Here is a 19,111-nt window from a genome sequence, read left to right as displayed (position 1 = left end):
ACCATGTCCATAGTAAAGCAGGGGACTGAGTGTGTGTGCTTCAGAAGTGGGGTCTGCTCTGTAATTGCTAGATGTTTCTACTCTTCCCTTCTCCATTCCAGTCTCTCCTGTGAAAAAGGAGACAGATTATGAGCAGATGTTGTTGTTTGTTCACAGGCTGTAACTGTGATGATTCCAATCATTTAGTCTGATGCTCTGTCTTATATGGGCTATTGGACTTCATTGACTGAAGGAAGTTCTTGGTCTAAAGCATGTTTCAAATCAAAACCAGCAAAAATCCACTCAAATTTTAAATTGCTAATGATGCAGAACGCATCTGCAAATCCCTTCTTATTATTAACAGACTGTAGTGTCATTGGCCCAAAAGAGCACATTTCAGGATTGAGGATCTTCTCCAAAAAAAACCCTATCACTCCATTAGTGTTAAAATAGACTAGGTTGCCAAGTTTAGCATTTCATCTGCTTTCAGCTGCCATGGTAAGAAACAGGGAGAGAAACAGTCTTTCTGTCTGGCACTAATTGTACATTTTCAGACTTCAGAGATCAGTAAATAGCAGAACACATTTGTCTACCTTGCAAAGCAACCACATGCTCCAGCCTTAATTACAGCCTCTAATGAGTTCCAGCCAGGCAGCACAGATACTACTTTGGGTGAGCTTGTTCAATGATATACACAGGAATATTGATTCCTGTTCGCTGTGTCACCCATTCATGTTAGTTCTATGATTCCAGCTCCCAAGTACAGATTCCAAAGTCACTTGCACATTAAATTTTGCTGATTATATTTTCCCCTTTTCACTGAGAACCTCAGTTCAGTTTATGTTGAATTTTTGCAGTGATGTTATTCATACTTGAAAATGTGCATAATAAAAACTCTGACAGACTTTTAATTTAACTCTTTGGGGTACCATTATACATTTAGCACTGCCAAGCATTGCTTGTACAGTCATAAGCCTGTCCACTCTTGCGTTTCTAACCATCATCTTTTAATAACTTGAAATTACTGTCTACCTGGCTATTGAGGTCTTACTCTAATGAGAACCTGCTCTAGATTCCTACCTGTAAAAGTACAGGCCTTTTTAATGTTAGAATATATATTCATATAGTCATCCATCAGGATCTTAAATCACTTTCAGGTGAAGGTAGTTCAGAGGTTGAAAGTGCACAAAATGATCACTTGATTTGACATATACAAAAACAAACAAAAGGAGGAGTTAATCGTACCTAAGCGTGATGTATGCAGGCTCTATTTTAATATATGAATCATGTCTCGAACCTCACTGCCATTCCTAACAGAAGTACAATAGTTACTTTAACAGTCTGAGAACATCTAGTTTTATATCATATGTTGAAAACATGGCACTAATGGGTGTTTGCATATTAGCACTGCTAAAGTGCACTAGCTTATTAAAACAGCGGTGCATCTATGAGGTATCTGATAGATTTGAACTGAAAGGTCAACTGTTAAAAGTCTTTTAAATGATTAAGAGTTGCACTGATTGGTAGCATGATGTACTTAAATATTTTAGGACAAAAGCTTATGGAAAAGTTATGCATATATTCATATAACATTCTTTGTGAGGAGCACAGTAACTAAACACAGTTTTCCACTCTTGTGCTGTTTCATGTTCAAAAAACATGATTTATTTAATACCTACATCAAAATGTCACAATTTTCATAGCATTTAGAAAAACACTGTTTGTGACATCTGTGCTAAACTAATTATATTTTTCTACTAAGTTATCTCCAGCTAGGCTTTCTTCCTTTCCCATTTTGGTTGTGCCCTGCAAATTATACTTGTCGAGTCACATGGCCAATTCACATCGGCTTCAAATGACTGAAGCTATAATTATGTTTTGTTATAGATGACAATTGTGACTGATATTCACAGTCAGACTCCGTTCCCTGTTGTGTGATGTAACAAACATAGAATAAAAGAAAACCCTATTCCTAAATTGCCTGTAATGTAATTAAGACCAGACATAAAAATTAGATGCAACAAACATTAGGAAGGTACAGAAGAGAGGAGGTGCTGCAAATTGTAATAAGAAAGTTCATATATATGTCATATAAATAAGATCATTTTCTGCTATACAGTAAGACCTACTTAGTCATTTTATGAACTAGTCATTTAAAGACAAACAAATCACAGCATTCAAAACTCATCTCTGTGTGAATAAAAGAAAACCGAGTTGAATTGGAGAAGTATAATGAATAGCCCTGTCCCTGCACGTCCTTAAAAATCTTCTTGTGTTTGCTTTTTAATTAAAGCAACGCTTAATAAAATGTAGCAAAAAGTACAGTACACAATTAAATCAGTGTGGCAGAAATGCCACATTTGCACCCAAATTCTTCAGATTCAGAATGAGCTGCTGCCACAAATAACTGTTAATCTGCATCCAAGAGTAGCCATTAATGTGTGTTCCCAAAGGACTGATACCAGCCTGTAGGAAAAAATAAAAGACATACCAAATCATTTATGGTCAAGTTTTGAAAAATTTCTGAGTGCCCAAATCTCAATTGTTTTCTTTGTTGAGTTGGACACTTAAATCCAATAAGCACTTTTGAAAATATCTTATACTTAATCCATTTTAATTTTAAAGGATGATAGTTTTCATAGGGGAACATTTACTCTTGGGTAGGAATCAATTCTTCATTATGGTCGGATTTTTTCTCTTTCTGCGATCTTATTATTAAATAACTTCCACTAGTTAATAACATCTGTACTTAAACAGTACTCTCCCAGCTGAATCTTTCTGCCTTTCAAATATTCCTAGCTATAGACTGCAATTAATATGAAACCACTGACTGTCAGAAGAAAATGTAGTGATCTCTCCTTTTCACATGAAGAGCTTCATAGCTTCTATATAATCCATAGCCCAAAGTCCCGCTAGCTACAGCTGAATACTGTATAACCTCGCAGATGTCTCTAGCACTAGATTACTGTCTGAGGCACACAGAAGCACCATTTATCTTTTGTTGAAGGGATTTTTTTAAGACTGATGGCTTTGGCAAAGCAGCATGGGGAAAATTCATGCTGCATGTCGTATGGTCTGACATGGCACATAGACAGAGCTGAAAACTAGTCTTTCTTTGTCTGTAATATTTACAAGAATATTGGTAGTAGGAAATAGCACGAGTATGGCATAGTTCGAATTTACTCAGAGAATCTCTTCTTTATATGTCAGATTTTACTCACGAATGTGTGCTTCCTTTCTCAGATAAAGGATACCTATTCTTTTCTAAATATTCTAATATTATTTTCCAGATAAACAGGCCAGTGCTACCAACATTTCATTACTGTTCACAGTTGGTGCTCTGTAATTCTATGTAATTTTAATTAAAGAAGAATTCTGAGACAGTCTCCTCCTGTGCTACCACCAAGCATACAATTAACTGTGTACAATTTCTGCTGGGAACAGTCACATAGTGATTTCAGATTAATAATTTACTATTGCTTCCATATTGGTATAAAAAAAAGAAGCATAGACTATGAACAAGCCATCTACTGAAAACAGTATGTGAATTTGAAAAGACTTTTTCCTTTGGGTTAGAATTTGAACCTCGGAAGCTCGTAATTCTATCCCATGGACAATGAAGAAAAATAATCTCCTTAGTTTTACACTCTGAAAATTGCATGTTGGAAAACCCTTACTATATGCTTGAGTGAGGAAAGCAATACAAGCAATTTCACACGCAACTTTTCATCATCCTTTTGATCTTGAATAAGTGATTGTTCTATTACTTCCAATACTGAAAAGCCGATTTCTGATCTTGACTGTTCTGGCATTTTCTTCAAATTGGAATCAATATCAAAGTAATAATAGCAACTGACTTACTGTAAGCAGACGTATCTGTGCTGACCTTTTTCACAAAATTCAGAAGGTGGGGCTTTTAGTGTAACTGCCCTCACCTAGTAGTCTTTAAAGTGCTTCAGCAATTTTCCAAGCAATTCTACAGAGAACTTACTTGAAAGCTTCTTAACTGAGATTCCTTCAAATCAAAGGAGTAAACAATACATCTGAGGCTTCCTCAAACGCTGAAGTGAGTAATCAGGGAAGTCGCTTGAATACTGACATAATGACAAAAAAAGTCTTCAAATCAGAATATGTAGTACAGTTCCTCATTGGGTAGTTGTCCTATGTTCCCCTACTATTGTCTTTCTTGGATTTTAGGGATTATTACAGAATGTTGTGACTTGGATGGTGGAAAAGACTTAGGCACTTTGTAAATCAGATCAAAATGCAATTTAATTCAGATGTAGAAGTTTAATTTTTCATCTGTGCTGATTTATTTTCTGTCCAACAGAAAAATATGTTTTAAAAACTTGTATAATCTCACTGTTAACTGTTGATTTAAATTGCTATTTAAGGACAAATTTCTTTATAAAGAACAATGGTGCTCATATATTCAAAATTTTATTCCAAGTAGATGCATCAGTTTGCAAATAGGACTATTTAGTAGGAAGAATACCTAAATCAGTGTTTTCATTAAAGTAGATGAAAACAATGTGTTAATATTTAATTTTGTTGTCTGAGAGAATGGCAGACAGCTTTTTTTTTTTTTCAAGTTTACAGTCCTTTTCACAATTTAGTAAAATTAGAAGTATCCATGCACCTTAAACTTCAGGCTACCCAGGTTACAAATAACATCCATTGAGGTTTAAGTTTTAAAAAGCTTACAAATGCTTTTTGAGAACTTAGACTTCAGACCTATTAAAAAGTAGCTGTTAATACACCCTTTTTATAAAACATTGATCTTGCCGTACTGGAAGCAATCCACAATTTATGTATGAGCTAAAATCTGTTTATCTTAATATGGTGAATTGCCTTCAGCTAAGTAAACAGAAAGATGGACTGAGCTTTCAGAAGTGTTCACACTTTGCCTAAATGACCTCACACTGAGCTTAGTAGACATTTTACCTTAAATTCAGCAGGAACAGAGTCCACTGTCCAATTCCATTTGAGCAAACAGGTTACCATTTTCGATTCCTTTCTCCTTTTCTGAGGCCTATAAATATAAACTTTAGTTACCAGCAAGCCACAAGAAATGCTTCTGCCCACCTGCCTATTTCCTTATGTAAAAGATGTTGCTTGAGAAACACTTCAAGAAAAATAACCTCACTAAAAACATCTTAAATATTGCATGTATCTTTCTTGGTATTTTCTTGAGATAAAATGTGTCTTAATATTTTTTCCAGACATTCGGGACAGTGGGGGACCTAAGCCTGTGATGGTGTATATTCATGGAGGGTCCTACATGGAAGGCACTGGAAATTTATATGATGGCAGTGTTCTAGCAAGTTATGGGAATGTGATAGTCATCACTGTCAACTATCGCCTTGGGGTACTTGGTAAGAAGCCTTCAGCTTTCCATTAATCCCTGCTATCTGCAATGCAGTTTGTGTTATGTTTAAGAATGTATTAAAAAAAAATAACAAGCTAAAGAACAACAGCAACTTTTTTTATTTCCTTTGATAAATAAAAGGTTTGTATTCTGGGGATGAGCTATAAATACATTGGAGGTATTATCTGTGAGAACCTGCTGCATGCTTTCAGTGGTATGAAAAACGTATTCCTATTGCTGAGTTGTTCAGATGGAATAGGTCTGGTTTGTGTTTTTATTGAGAATAAAAATTATTATTTACTTCATAGGCAGGTAAATTAGATACCTTTTTTTAATGTTAAGTTGTAGACAATAGGTTTTTCTGTTGGAAAAGAGAGACTAAATTGTGATTACCATTATTTTTCCATATTTTGAGAAACCTTAAGGAGGTTATGAAAAAGTTATTAGGTAAGAGCTGCACATTTTACCTGTTTGGAGCTTCATTGTGGGTTTTGAAAGGCTTTATGAATATAATTCAAATACCTCCAGTGTTTCTTTTCTGGGCTGAATTAGAGAGTAGACAGAGTTACCGTTGATTGTTTCAAATACAGTGAATAGGGTATGCTGATGTTATTAGACTTGTATAGAATCCCTCTGGTAGATTATAATTCTGAAAAAATATACTTTACTGTTTGTTCGACGTGCACACATTCATGATACAAGTTCACCAGCTCTTGAGACAATATGATTGTAGTTTTTTTCTTCTACGTATTCTACCAAAGCGTTGCATGCTCAGACTCCTGAAAGCAGGAGTTCAGTTCTGGGATATTATGGAAGTCAGTATAGTAACTTTAGACTACATACTTGGATGCGAAGGTGTTCCCTATAACATCTAAAGTGATGTAATAAGCCTGGTGACATTCACAACAGCGAATTGGTTCAACTTTATTTTCAATTCTTGGATATTAGCAATGTCTGCTACTCTGTTTTTCTTTTGTGTGGTCATTTTATTTCATTGTTTCTTTGTGTTTTGAATTCAGTTAACATGATTGCAAAATCCATGGGTTTGCTCATCTGGGTAATTTTCTTCCAACAGCTTCATTTTTTGTTAAAAAATTTACAGCTGAATACACTTCATGTTTTCGGGGTCAGAATGGATTTTTACTTGTGATCTTGTAACTTAAATCTTCTACGGTTGTGATTTACAAAGAACTGTATAATTTCTGGAAAGATCGTAACTATCTTGTAATGGATTTATCTCCTTAGCATCCAGTTGGATGTTTCATTTGTGATGTACTTCTTTATACAAGGAAATTCTGATATTTTGTGTATTTCTCTCCCTCATTCTGTCTTCCAATTCATGCAGTGACGTCAGGTCCTGGGCACATATTAGTGCAGCATTTAATAAACTATGACCTGTGCCTCCAATCAACATTTTAGTGTTATACCAGTGATCGCATCTTTGATGTTTCAAACAACATTTGTCTCTATTAAATGCCAGTCAGGTGTTCTGTCCAGTAATATAGTATCCATTATCTGAAAGCACTCTATTTTTGCAAAGTGTTTAGCCTGATTACTAACTCACTTTCAGCCTTTGACAGGGCTTCTTGCTTGAAAGGGCTAGTTGCGTGAAAGATGAAAGTTAATTCACCTTTGTTGATGCTAATATGGCTTTTCCAGGCTTTTCCACCTGTAATTTAACACCGATCCCTGAGGTAACCCACTGCTAACACCTTGCTGAGCTTAGGAAGATTACATTTGTGTTTGTGCTTTTGTTATTCCTTGGCCTTTGTGGTCTTTACAGAGCCTCAAAGGGCAGAGAGCTAATTTTCTCTTAAGTGGGACTTATTACAGTAAAATCTCTAAAAGTCACAGTAGAATCCAGTGATTGGTATGAATCCTTGAAATTACTTTCAAACTAACTAAAATAACCCTGTATCAAGCTTGCAGATTTTTCTTAGTAAAATAAATGCACTTCTTAACTATATGTAGAAGTCTTTCATATATTTGTATCTGATACAATAATTGTTTGTCATGTATTAAATAAATATGACGTATTACTGTAGAAACACACTAGTAATCAAAAGAGAAAAATTTCACAGTTTGCACTTCTTCTGCCTTTCTTTGTTTCCTGGTCTTAAAACAGCCTCAGAGTAGAACTTTTGCACAATCATAGCAGATATCAACTTATATTTTTCCTGTTTTGAAGCTTTTGTTTATCACTGCATGGCAGTCACCTTAAATAAGATATGGTTTTATAAATACGTTGCTGACAAATTCTCAGCTTCCCTTATCTGATCATATCCCATAAGATGAGAGGTTTGGCTTCACTGTCCATTGCCTGTGGTGCACAGAACTCACTTCACTGCTGTGTAAAATGCCTGGCTGTACGGGGGGAAGTAATATAGGGATCTGTTTTATTTTTTTCACTTGAGAAGATGTAGGGACAAAATAAGTTCTATCTTCTCATTTCCATTTGACCTTTATTGGTCTGGGTTTCTTGTATCAGTCTTTGTGGATATATGTCTTAATATAGGCAATCTCTACGAGTCCTAGGAGTTCTGCTGTTGTTTCATCAAGATTCACACCGTGATACATCTAATAAGGAAGCCAATTAAATAAATGTTCAGAGCTGCAGCAGCGACATTTTCTTCCAGACCAGTAGTGATGGGAAGGGAGGATATGCTGTGATGTTAGATTCCTTACAGTATTATTATTAAGCCTGCAGTAGACAGCTTTCAGTGCAGTTCAGGTTATTTTTCTGTTAATTCTGGGTTGAAATATTCTTTGTCTTATAGACTTGAGGACTTGCATTTTATGGAGACACAAGATTTGCTTCTAAATAGAAGACAGAAATCACTTAAAAGGAATAATTCATTTGGTAAAGAGAAAACAATGATAAAAATTAAAGTATGGAGCCAAGTGCATTTGAAAAACAAACAGACCCCCAATAAGTTCCCTTTGCCTGGCCCAGTTTTGTCTTTCAAACAAATATGAGAATGAAAGTCTGTTAGAATCTTTTCTTAGATAAAATGGAAAAAAGAACTCTGCCTTGAAAACTGGGGACTACTGAATAAGAAGCCATTGGAAATTATTTATATCTTCTTTAGATTCTCTTTAAATGCAAGTCTTGTGCAGGCAATCTTGTCTAGGGAGGACTAATGCGTGAATAGTCTTAATACCCTTGAAGGACAGCATATGAGTAAGTGCAGATATATTTTTCTGGCTTATTTTTAGGAAAGGACAGATATGAATACAAATTTGAATTTTGAACTCAACTAATTTGAGACTTCAAATGTATACTTAACATACATTCATCTGTTAAAAAGCAGGAGCTTTTTATTTAAATTTCATAAAAGAAATGTAAAAGGATTATAAAAGGAGTCTATTTAACATCCAGAAAGATCATGATGGACAGATTTAATACTGCCAGTGCTGCTTTCTATGTTCTTTATTAAGAAAGGTTTATTTTAGAAAAGAAGAATGCTTTGGGTCAACATTGGCTGCTACCCCTTTTGCTCTCAAGAAGGGAGAGAAGGGAGAGAGCTGTTTGCATACTTGTTTCTTCATTTTATTAATTTATACTTCTTGCTATTGATTATCTTTTAACCACAGGACTTTAATAGCATTGAAAGAAGCATTTTTAACGCAGCTCACAAACTGAGCTGAGGGATGGAAGAATGATTCAAAGGGATCTCTAGCACTGCTTTAAATTTCCCATTTTTTCCTCTTTAAGAGGCAATGTTTTCTACTACAGAAGCAGTAAACTGTTATTCTAAGGGTTTGGGTTAAAAGGTGATAATAAAGAAAAAGGAAAAAACGTATGTATTTTGCATTTTCCATTTGGCATGCTGATAATGTCTCCATTGGGAAGGGAAACATTCTGTAAGACCATAATTTATGGCAAAATGGAAGCACACCCATAAGTTATTCTTTCTGTAGTTATATATAGTTTTCCATTTTGAGGATAGTGCAGGACATGTTGCTGTCATGTAGTTTTGTATTTATATTGTCACCCTTTATTCGGAGAATATTGACTAGAATTACTGAGTAGAAAATGCCTATCCAGGTGTTCCACCACTTTGATATTTTTTGCCAGTTAGTACTTTTACTGCTGAAAGTGAAGTCACTGTAGCACACTGAAAGGCCCAATATCCTTATTCTTACTAGTATTTCCCAAAGAACTGCACCAAAATCCATGAGGCTTGTAAGTTCGGGGCTTTTAAGTTCAGAGCTTCCTCTTGTGACAGAGACTCATTGCTCAAAATTTGAAATGATGCAGTTAAGAAAAAGGGGACTGCAAAATTGCTACTCATGTATAGAGCTTCTTCTGAGAAGAGCTATTCTTAGAAGAGTTCTGTTGTGTTTTCCAGCTCAAACCTCAATTTTTCAGTAGTGTGTGGTGTCAGCTGGCTGTGTTGGGCTGCAACATTCATGTAAAACAAAACTCAGAATAGTGAAAGAAAACATAACGAAGCAAAAATACCATTGCAGAAGCCCTTTCTTATCTTTGTTAATGACTGTTAGAGCTTTATGGATGATGCAGTGACAGAGAATGAGTCTTATCATGCCCTAACATGTTTTGTTGCTGTGTGTCAGAATACATTAGGAAATTGCAGTAGGCTGGAATGTACTCTTTGCTTCTATGCAGAACCATGCTAACCGGCAATATCTTATGGGCTAAAGAGATATATGAAATATAAGGGCACAGCCCTGCAGTAAGCATTAGGCAATCCGTGCCAGCCCAGCATTTCTGCTATTATCCATCTTTCTCTCATCTAGACATCGCATATTCCTAACAGACAAAAAAATAATGCACATCTTCTCCTTTATGAATAAGTTTACAGACATGGGTTTGTTCCCCTACTATAGTAATTCTAGAATATAGTCTAGTGATTCTTTTTATAGGATGAAGAATTATCTAGTTGACCATTCGCAGAAATGAACACAAAGAGAAGAATATATTGCAATGAAAACTAATTCGGAACAACTTTGAAGTACCTGACTAATTCTATTGAGATTTACTTGAATGAATTGTCTTTGTTTTGATATTTTTCTTTTACTAAAAAGAATAGCGTAAGAATAGCAGGTCATATTTTTTTTCAGTGCTTTCAAATTAGATATGTTTTTTTTCAGCATTAATCTGTTAAACTGAGATCTTTATTTTGGCAATGATTTACTTTGTTTAGTTCTTATCACATACTTTGGGGGCTTTTTTTTTTTTCTGCCTTGTGTTTCTATTTGTTTTGATATCATGGTAATAGAATCATAGAATCAGAGATTGGTTTGGATTGGAAGGGACCTTAAATATCATCTAATTCCAACCCCCATGCCAAGAGCAGGAACTCCTTCCACTAGATTAGATTGCTCAAAGCTTCATCCAACTTGGCCTTGATACAACTGAAAATAGTAAACAGAGAATATTTTTCGAATATGTTTCAAAATCATATATAAAATTTACAAAATCCTTTCAGATATTGCTTTGGGCCAGACTGGAAAAAAACTTTAGTCAACTCTATAAAGATACTGCAATGAATTACTGTCCTGTATCACTTAATATTTTCACATACTTTAACCTATCATATTCCTGTTCTGCAACCTGGAGAGTTGTCTTTCCTCCTGAAAATAAGCCTCTTCACTTTAGTAAAAGTAAGCACTGCCCACTCATGGCATAGTGACTCTTTAGTGAAAGTAACAGTGGAATAAGGAGGTTTATATTAGATATAAAACATAGATATCTACATCTTAATGAAGACAAAAATAAGATAAAAAATGTAGCAACATTCTTTTTCCTATATTGCTTAGGCTGTGAGGCTTCCTTTCATAGTTCACACCTTATAATCCAGTAAATCTGGGAAAATGTTTGATCATTAGCATCAGTGACAAGTACATCCATTATCATTTTATGAAACCTTAAAGGTGCTCTCAGGAGATGGCATTTTATTCCAGCTTTGCTTGGCCACCAGAAGCCTGATGAGCCTTTCTTCTGTTACCCATTTGCTAACATGTTTCAGTAAAAATGATAGATGAACAGAAGATTGTATATTATTGCCTAATTAAAAGTACATTACATTGAAAGCAAAGATGGGAAATTAATAGCAAAACAGATCAAAATGTGCAGTGAAAAATCATTAATTTAAGTTTTTTGAATTGAAGGAGCATGCAGAGAATGTTAATTCCTAAATACTTTTGTGGACCCTTGGCAGCTTCATAACAAGTCTCCTTAGCTATATGAATTTTTAGTTGCTTATAAATGAAAATTTAACATTTTGGGGTTATGCGGCAGGGAAAGGGTCCACTTATCCAGTCCCACCTTAGCCTTGGGCATCGCTGTTTCTTGGAATGAAGCACTTGGAATGAATTTGACGTTAGATTAATTGAAGAGGTTAAGACAGAAAGCGTACTGCAGTTATCTATTCCCTCTGGTGGCGTGCTTCACAAGGTCTGATTTACGCATACTTAGAATTCTAAAAATGTATTAGACAATTCTTATTTAATATAGTGGGTAACCTTGGGTCAACCCAGTTTGCAGGAGGCCCAAGCACAGCTCATCTAGATTTACAGTGTCCTAATTTCAAAGGTCCATTAATAGAATTAGCATTCAGATCTCAAACCTGCTGTAATTAATGACATTTTAGTGGGGTTTTTTTTGTGAGCTAGTACCAGCCAAAGGGACTCATGTATGCAGTGAAGCAGAGAAAGGAAGATTGCCACACTTGAATCTGTACCATCAAAATGACAAAATGGGCTTGCGGTAAACAATAGGTTATTGACTAGATATGTTTAAAGGGTCAACTGCAGTGCACAGCAGGCAAGATATTTATGAAATGGGAACCCTGAATATATAGTGCACTTTTAAAATGAACCATTTCTTTTCTATTTGTGCTTTTTCTAGCACAGCAAATTGACTTTATCCTTCTGCTTGGATAGATGGATACACACCCGCTTCTCTATTTTTTTAGGGCACAACGACATCATTTTGTTTGCCATTGGAGAGATTTCTATCTTGGTACAGGTACATTTTAAATAACAGGTTTATTCTAACATTTATCACTAGACTTCTTTTTTGGTAAACAGAAAAATAACAAATAACAAACTTTAAAACTATTCATTTTGGCATAAGAGCAGTTTGTGTCATTTCTGTCAAGAGAAATTACTTTGGGGTATGATAAATCCCCTTGATCAATATTTAATCATATAATAAAAGTATTCCAGTTTTTTCCAAACAGCAGATTTATCTTTGAGAGCAAAATAAACTTCAACTTGATAATATTTGCAAAATAGGAAAGAAGGTGTTTACTGAAAACAAATTATAGACGTGTAACTGCCTCCGGGAAAAAAAAAAATCAAGATCTTTGACCCTATTATGCTACACAAAGTTATCTGTAATTTTTGTGAGCTAACTATGTGTAGCTACCTTCACTTTCCTCTGAATGATATCTGACCAAATTACTTATACGGCATCACTGATCCCTCTGCAAAACCTCTAATTACATAATTACAAATGTTTCAGGTATACAAAATAACCTGTATTATACACCATACGCTATCCTAAGCATTTGGCTGTCTTGGGATGGGGGACTTGTCAGGGAGCTAGTTTTGGCCTCATCCTTAAAAGCAAACAGAATTTCATCTGCTCTGCCTTTGCCAGGATGCCACACTTTCCAGGAAAGCATCTGCCTGACTGCAAGCCAAGAGGTGGGGATAAACTGGGATTTTTATGCAATCTGTATCCCACTGCAGAGCGTTCCAACACAGAAATAGTCCTCTGAGTTTCCAATATAATAGTTTTCAACAAAGGCTGGAAGGTATTAAGAAACAGACTACAGCTCAGCATCTAGGTTAGGTCTGTGTGCAGTCTTGGTGGGCTGTATACTCTTCGCTCCTGAGTTTTACACTGCTGTAATCCACATCCAGCAAAAAGGCAAATGGAGATTCTTTTGACACTTCTGATAGAAGTAGCAGGACAACTAGGTAGCATACTTCTGAATTCCCGATAAACTGAATTTAATTACATATATTAAAATAGTCCCAAGTCTTCTGAAGCTTGAATCATAGAATAACCAGGTTGGAAGAGACCCACCGGATCATTGAGTCCAACCGTTCCTATCAAACACTAAACCATGCCCCTTAGCAGCTCGTCCACCCGTGCCTTAAACACCTCCAGGGAAGGTGAATCAACCACCTCCCTGGGCAGCCTGTTCCAGTGCCCAATGACCCTTTCTGTAAAGAATTTTTTCCTCACGTCTAGCCTAAACCTCCCCTGGCGGAGCTTGAGGCCATTCCCTCTTGTCCTGTCCCCTGTCACTTGGGAGAAGAGGCCAGCACCCTCCTCTCTACAACCTCCTTTCAGGTAGTTGTAGAGAGCAATGAGGTCTCCCCTCAGCCTCCTCTTCTCCAGGTTAAACAACCCCAGCTCTGTCAACCGCTCCTCATAAGGCCTGTTCTCCAGCCCCTTCACCAGCTTTGTTGCTCTTCTCTGGACACGCTCCAGAGCCTCAACATCCTTCTTGTGGTGAGGGGCCCAGAACTGAACACTGTATTCGAGGAGCGGTCTCACCAGTGCCGTGTACAGAGGGAGAATAACCTCCCTGGACCTGCTGGTCACACCGTTTCTGATACAAGCCAAGATGCCATTGGCCTTCTTGGCCACCTGGGCACACTGCTGGCTCATGTTCAGTCGGCTGTCAACCAACACCCCCAGGTCCCTCTCCTCCAGGCAGCTTTCTAGACAGACTTCTCCTAGTCTGTAGCACTACACAGGGTTGTTGTGCCCCCAGTGCAGGACCCGGCATCTGGCCTTGTTAAACCTCATGCCGTTGGACTCAGCCCAGCGGTCCAGCCTGTTCAGATCCCTTTGCAGAGCCTCCCTACCCTCCAGCAGATCAACACTTCCACCCAGCTTAGTGTCATCCGCAAACTTGCTAAGGGTGCACTCAATGCCTTCATCCAGATCATTGATAAAGACATTAAACAGGGCTGGACCCAGCACTGAGCCCTGGGGAATTCCACTTGTCACTGGCCTCCAGCTGGATTTCACACCATTTCCCACCACTCTCTGGGCCCGGCCATCCAACCAGTTTTCCACCCAGGAGAGTGTGCGCCTGTCCAGGCCAGAGGCTGACAGTTTCTCAAGCAGAATGCTGTGAGAAACTGTGTCAAAGGCTTTACTGAGGTCCAGGAAGACACATCCACAGTCTTTCCCTCATCCAGCAGCCGAGTCACTTTGTCATAGAAGGCGACCAGGTTAGTTTGGCAAGACCTGCCTTTTGTGAACCTGTGTTGACTGGGCCTGGTCACCCGGTTCTCTTGCATGTGCTTCATGATAGCACTCAAGATCACCTGCTCCATGACTTTCCCTGGCACTGAGGTCAGACTGACAGGCCTGTAGTTCCCTGGGTCCTCCCTGCGACCCTTTTTGTAGATGGGCACGACATCAGCCAGCCTCCAGTCCAGTGGGACTTCCCCAGTCTTCCAGGGCTGTTGGAAGATGATGGAAAGGGGTTTGGCCAGCACATCCGCCAGCTCCTTCAATACCCTTGGATGAATCCCATCCGGCCCCATAGGCTTGTGGGTGTCTAGTTGGGCTAGCAAGGCTCTGACCACCTCCTCTCGGATCATGGGACCCTCATTTTGTTCCTCTAGCTCCTGGGTTTACAATTAAAACTTTCTTTACAATTAAAGACTGAGTCAAAGAAGGCATTAAGTACCTCAGCCTTTTCTTCATCCCCTGTCAGTGTTGTTCCTTCTGCATCCAATAGGGACTATATGGTCTCCCTAGTCCTCCTTTTATTGTTTATATATTTATAGAAGGATTTTTTGCTATCTTTCACAGACTTGGCCAATCTGATTTCTAGCTGAGCCTTAGCCCTTCTGATTTTTTCTCTACACAATCTCACTTCCCTCCTGTAGTCCACCCAAGAGGCCTGTCCCCTCTTCCAGAACCCATAAACATTTCTCTTCTTCTTGATATCACTCAAGATCTTTCTGTTCAACCAAGCTGGCTTTCTCCACTGCTGGCTTTTTTTCTGGAAGATGGGAATGGCTTTCTCCTGAGCTGCTAGGATTTCCTTTTTGAAGAGCTCCCAGCCCTCATGGGCTCCCATGCCCTTAAGTACTGTCTCCCATGAGACTTTGCCAACCAGACTTCTGAGCACTTCTGTATACTGCGGAATTTGGAAGCAAGAGACGACTTGACAGGGATTTCCATTGCAAACGTTGCTCTCATCTTTTGTGCATTTCAAATGCATAAATTGCTCAACTTTTCCTTTTTGTCATGTGCAAATTAGTTTACATATATAGGTACTAGCTCAAATACTGTTCTGATAATTCTTTGATATAATGTCTCACAATATTTTTTAATCAATTGAACAAGATGAGTATTTTAAGGTTGTAACAGCACTTTTTAATGGATCAAATGCAAACAATATATCTGGAAGACCAAAACCCTCTTGGCAGCAGTACTGACAATTCTTAAATTTTTTCTTCTATTTAATGGGTGATCCGTGTGTAAATGCCTGCTTTTGCCAGCATAGAAAATTCTACAGTAAAATATAGCAATTTGCATTACTTTCCAATGGAGAATATAGAAAGACTGCATTGTTTAATATACTGATTTCTTACATCACATAGTGTAGTGGGAAATAAATATTATTTTGGTGAAAACTGAATTTGAATACATTATTACATGAAAAACTGCTAGATGCAGACCTACGAAAGGCCAGAAGAAACTCTGTATTGTTTAACATTCCTTATTAAGTGAAGAATGAGAATAGCCTTCAAGCAAATATAAATAATAAATATCAACATATTTGTAGAAGTTTTTGGAGTATTTCTTGTGCTGTGCGTGTTGCAAGCTAAACATATTTTTAAAGAAAGAAAGATTACTTACATATCTTAATTATTTGAAATATCTTCTCTGTATTTTGGGGGGTTTATTGTTGCTCAAAACGAGAGGCAAAACAGAAATAAAACTTACTAGGGATTTTCATGGTTCTGCAGTAATTTTTTCACTTTTTATGTCAGGTTTATCATGAAATAGAATCAAAAAGAAGTGAGCAGACATTCTCCGAGAGACTCACTTGCATGACCAGGAATTCTACTGATTTTTAAAATTATTTTTGCTGTATTTTCCTGTCAATTCTTAAACATTTGATTTTTATGAAATCTCTGACATTCATTATAATTTTTTCATTTTCTCAACACTTTCCACCAGGTTTTCAGTTGAAGGATATTACTTTGCCATAGGTATGCTGAAAAGATTCTTTGCTTTTTTCATTAAGTGATAATGAAGTGTTCAGTAAGGAAGTACAAAATATAAAGAGATAAGAGGCATAGCGCCAAACAGCTCAAAATCATTTAAAAAGGAAAAGGCAAACATATCCTTAACCTGTTTTCCTTAGTTCTGAAATCTCATTAATTTGGCAAGCACTTTATTTGTATCATCTCACTGATTTCAACAGGAAATATACGGGTGTATTAATTTATTAAAAAAAAAAGTTTTTTTCTGTATCTACTTGTCGTATAATCTATTGCACATTAGTTGATTTTCTTCTGTGACTGAATTTTTCCTTTAAACTTTAGGAAAATACCGTAGCTTAACTGAAAATGGTTTTGCATTACATCTCTAAGGCTTTATTAAAGCAGTGAGATGCAATAGGATGTGCTTTGCAGAGCCATTAATGCATGCCCCATGTGTGTTGTGAGGCATGAGGCCAAAGGCCATGTGCTTTCAGCTACCCGTGAACCATATTAATGACCCTGTAAAATACACTCCTGAGCATCCTAATGCTATTAGAATTACTCACTTTATTATTACACACCTCTTGAAAAAAATTCTCTAAATATTTTCTTTTCACTTTTATATAGTCCTTAACTGGGAAGACTAATTTATGGTAGACTGAAAAGGGAGATGTCCACAATAAAAGGAGTATGAACTTTCTTTTAATAATTTTTGATAATTTTAAATTTTATCTTTTAACACATCATGAGGCTTGCATGTCCTGCATGTTCAAACCTTAGAAACAATTTCATTGTTGAGTTTCTTCTGTTGTAACTAATAGCTGCTTGGATGCACGTCGCTTGGATTTTGTTTATCATTAGATTCTCGAATTTTTATTAAAAAGATAACTTGAAATGGAAGAATACTCACTGTTTCAAATATTCACTTTCTAACAGAAAAGAATTCATATGGCATCTATGTTCTTAACGTAGGTCTTTTCTAATGTGGGTTTCCTCCAGCTGAAGATGCGCTTTAAAAATGTTATTGATTAATAACAATATACTACCTGCATTTTCAAGCAATATCTGCAGTAGTGCTTGAATTCCATCCTTGCCATTTTCACTAAGCTAAATACTATGGAAGTGATGATCACATTTTGAAATTTAAGGTTGCATTCTTAAGGAGCTTTGAAATGATGCAAACATTTCCTTTTCTTTCCTCTCCATAAGCACTGATTTATCTTTTCATCTTTGAAAGTTCTATATAGTTTTTGGCTGGTTTCTTCTTATAAATATTTCATTGGTAGTGTTTTGATCTCTGGCTCACATACAGTCATGGCAACAGATGTTTTTGTTGAAAAGTTTCATTTGAAAGTGGGAAAACAAATTTACAAACATGAGTATATTCAGTAGGTGTAGTGGAACTGATGATTTTGAAAAGTTTTATCTAGAATAAATGCTCAGTTTTAACCTTTTTTCTTCAGAAATAAAAAATATGGGGGGAAAAAAGTGTGTTACTGGGCTATGGTGTATCAAAGATGCAGCTGAGGGTCAGAAAAAGCCTGGATAATCTTAAAGCCATGGAAAAAAGCCTTCCTCTTGCAGACAATGCTGTCTTGTAACGAATTCCTATTCCAGATTAGGGTAGAAAAGGCCCTCTTGCAACAAAAGTTGCAAGCAGCTGACATTAGGAGTACCTGGTTTTTCTAGAACCTTATCTATTTTTACTAGGACCAACCACAAATTGGAAATATTATGTAGTTTGAACTAAAGAATCAGTGATGACAATATGTTGCATCTGTAGGAGAATCACTTAGTACAGTGCCTCTGAAAGAAGCAAAGATTCTCTTTCTGCTGCCTAAAGCACCAAAGAAAACTGTCATTTGCTTTGCTCTACTGTTCTCATTCTTGTAAGCAACTTCGTGGCTTACAACTCTTGTAGTCTTCACAATATTTGAGAATGACTCTAGATGCATTTTCAATATTGCACTAGTATTATGTAGGCCTTTCTCTGATGTGACTCTCTTACAACACTCCAACAAAATAATTTTGAAAAAATGGGCCCAAGTAGGTTCATTTCCCATTAATGATTGAATACTGGCATTTGGATAATGGAAATAGAAAAAACGAGTTCTGTTGGCTGACTACAGAGGAGAGCTTTTGTCATGAGACTGCGCTTTTCATTTACACAAGCCCTTAGTCAGTCTTTCGATGCTAAAACTTTTGAGTCCTTTAAAAGCTTTTTTCATCACATTCTCTGTGGTTCCTTAGTGTATCCACTCTGGGGATTTGCACAAGTTAGGTAAAGATAATCAATCTCACTCTGAAAGAAGCAAAATTACTTGTGACAATCAATATGTGCTAATAGTTCCTTGTTGTTAAAGTCATCCCACAAAGTTGCAGAACCCAGCAGAAACACATTCAGAACATAGTTCTTAATGTCTCACTGCCAAGCAAGCAATATGCATGAAACCAAAAGAAATGAAAACAAGCATGTGAAGGGGTTTGGTTTTTACTAGCTTCAGTTCTAGTTTATATAGAATGAGGAAGATTTTTCCCCCCAAT

General features: G+C 36.7%; 1 protein-coding gene across 6 annotated transcripts in view; it reads left to right on the top strand.

The window, feature by feature from the left end:
- The window catches only part of NLGN1 (neuroligin 1), a 317,348-nt gene that overhangs the window by 113,819 nt on the left and 184,418 nt on the right, over positions 1-19,111 (top strand). For all 6 annotated transcript variants that reach the window (XM_069864587.1, XM_069864586.1, XM_069864585.1 and 3 more), the window contains one exon: positions 5,202-5,354. In XM_069864587.1, the coding sequence (XP_069720688.1) occupies positions 5,202-5,354 (153 nt within the window). The remainder of the gene's footprint in view (positions 1-5,201; positions 5,355-19,111) is intronic.

This window comes from Phaenicophaeus curvirostris, chromosome 10 (assembly GCF_032191515.1).
Source record: "Phaenicophaeus curvirostris isolate KB17595 chromosome 10, BPBGC_Pcur_1.0, whole genome shotgun sequence".
NCBI lineage: Eukaryota > Metazoa > Chordata > Aves > Cuculiformes > Cuculidae > Phaenicophaeus > Phaenicophaeus curvirostris.
This window is presented reverse-complemented; position numbering and strand designations above follow the sequence as displayed.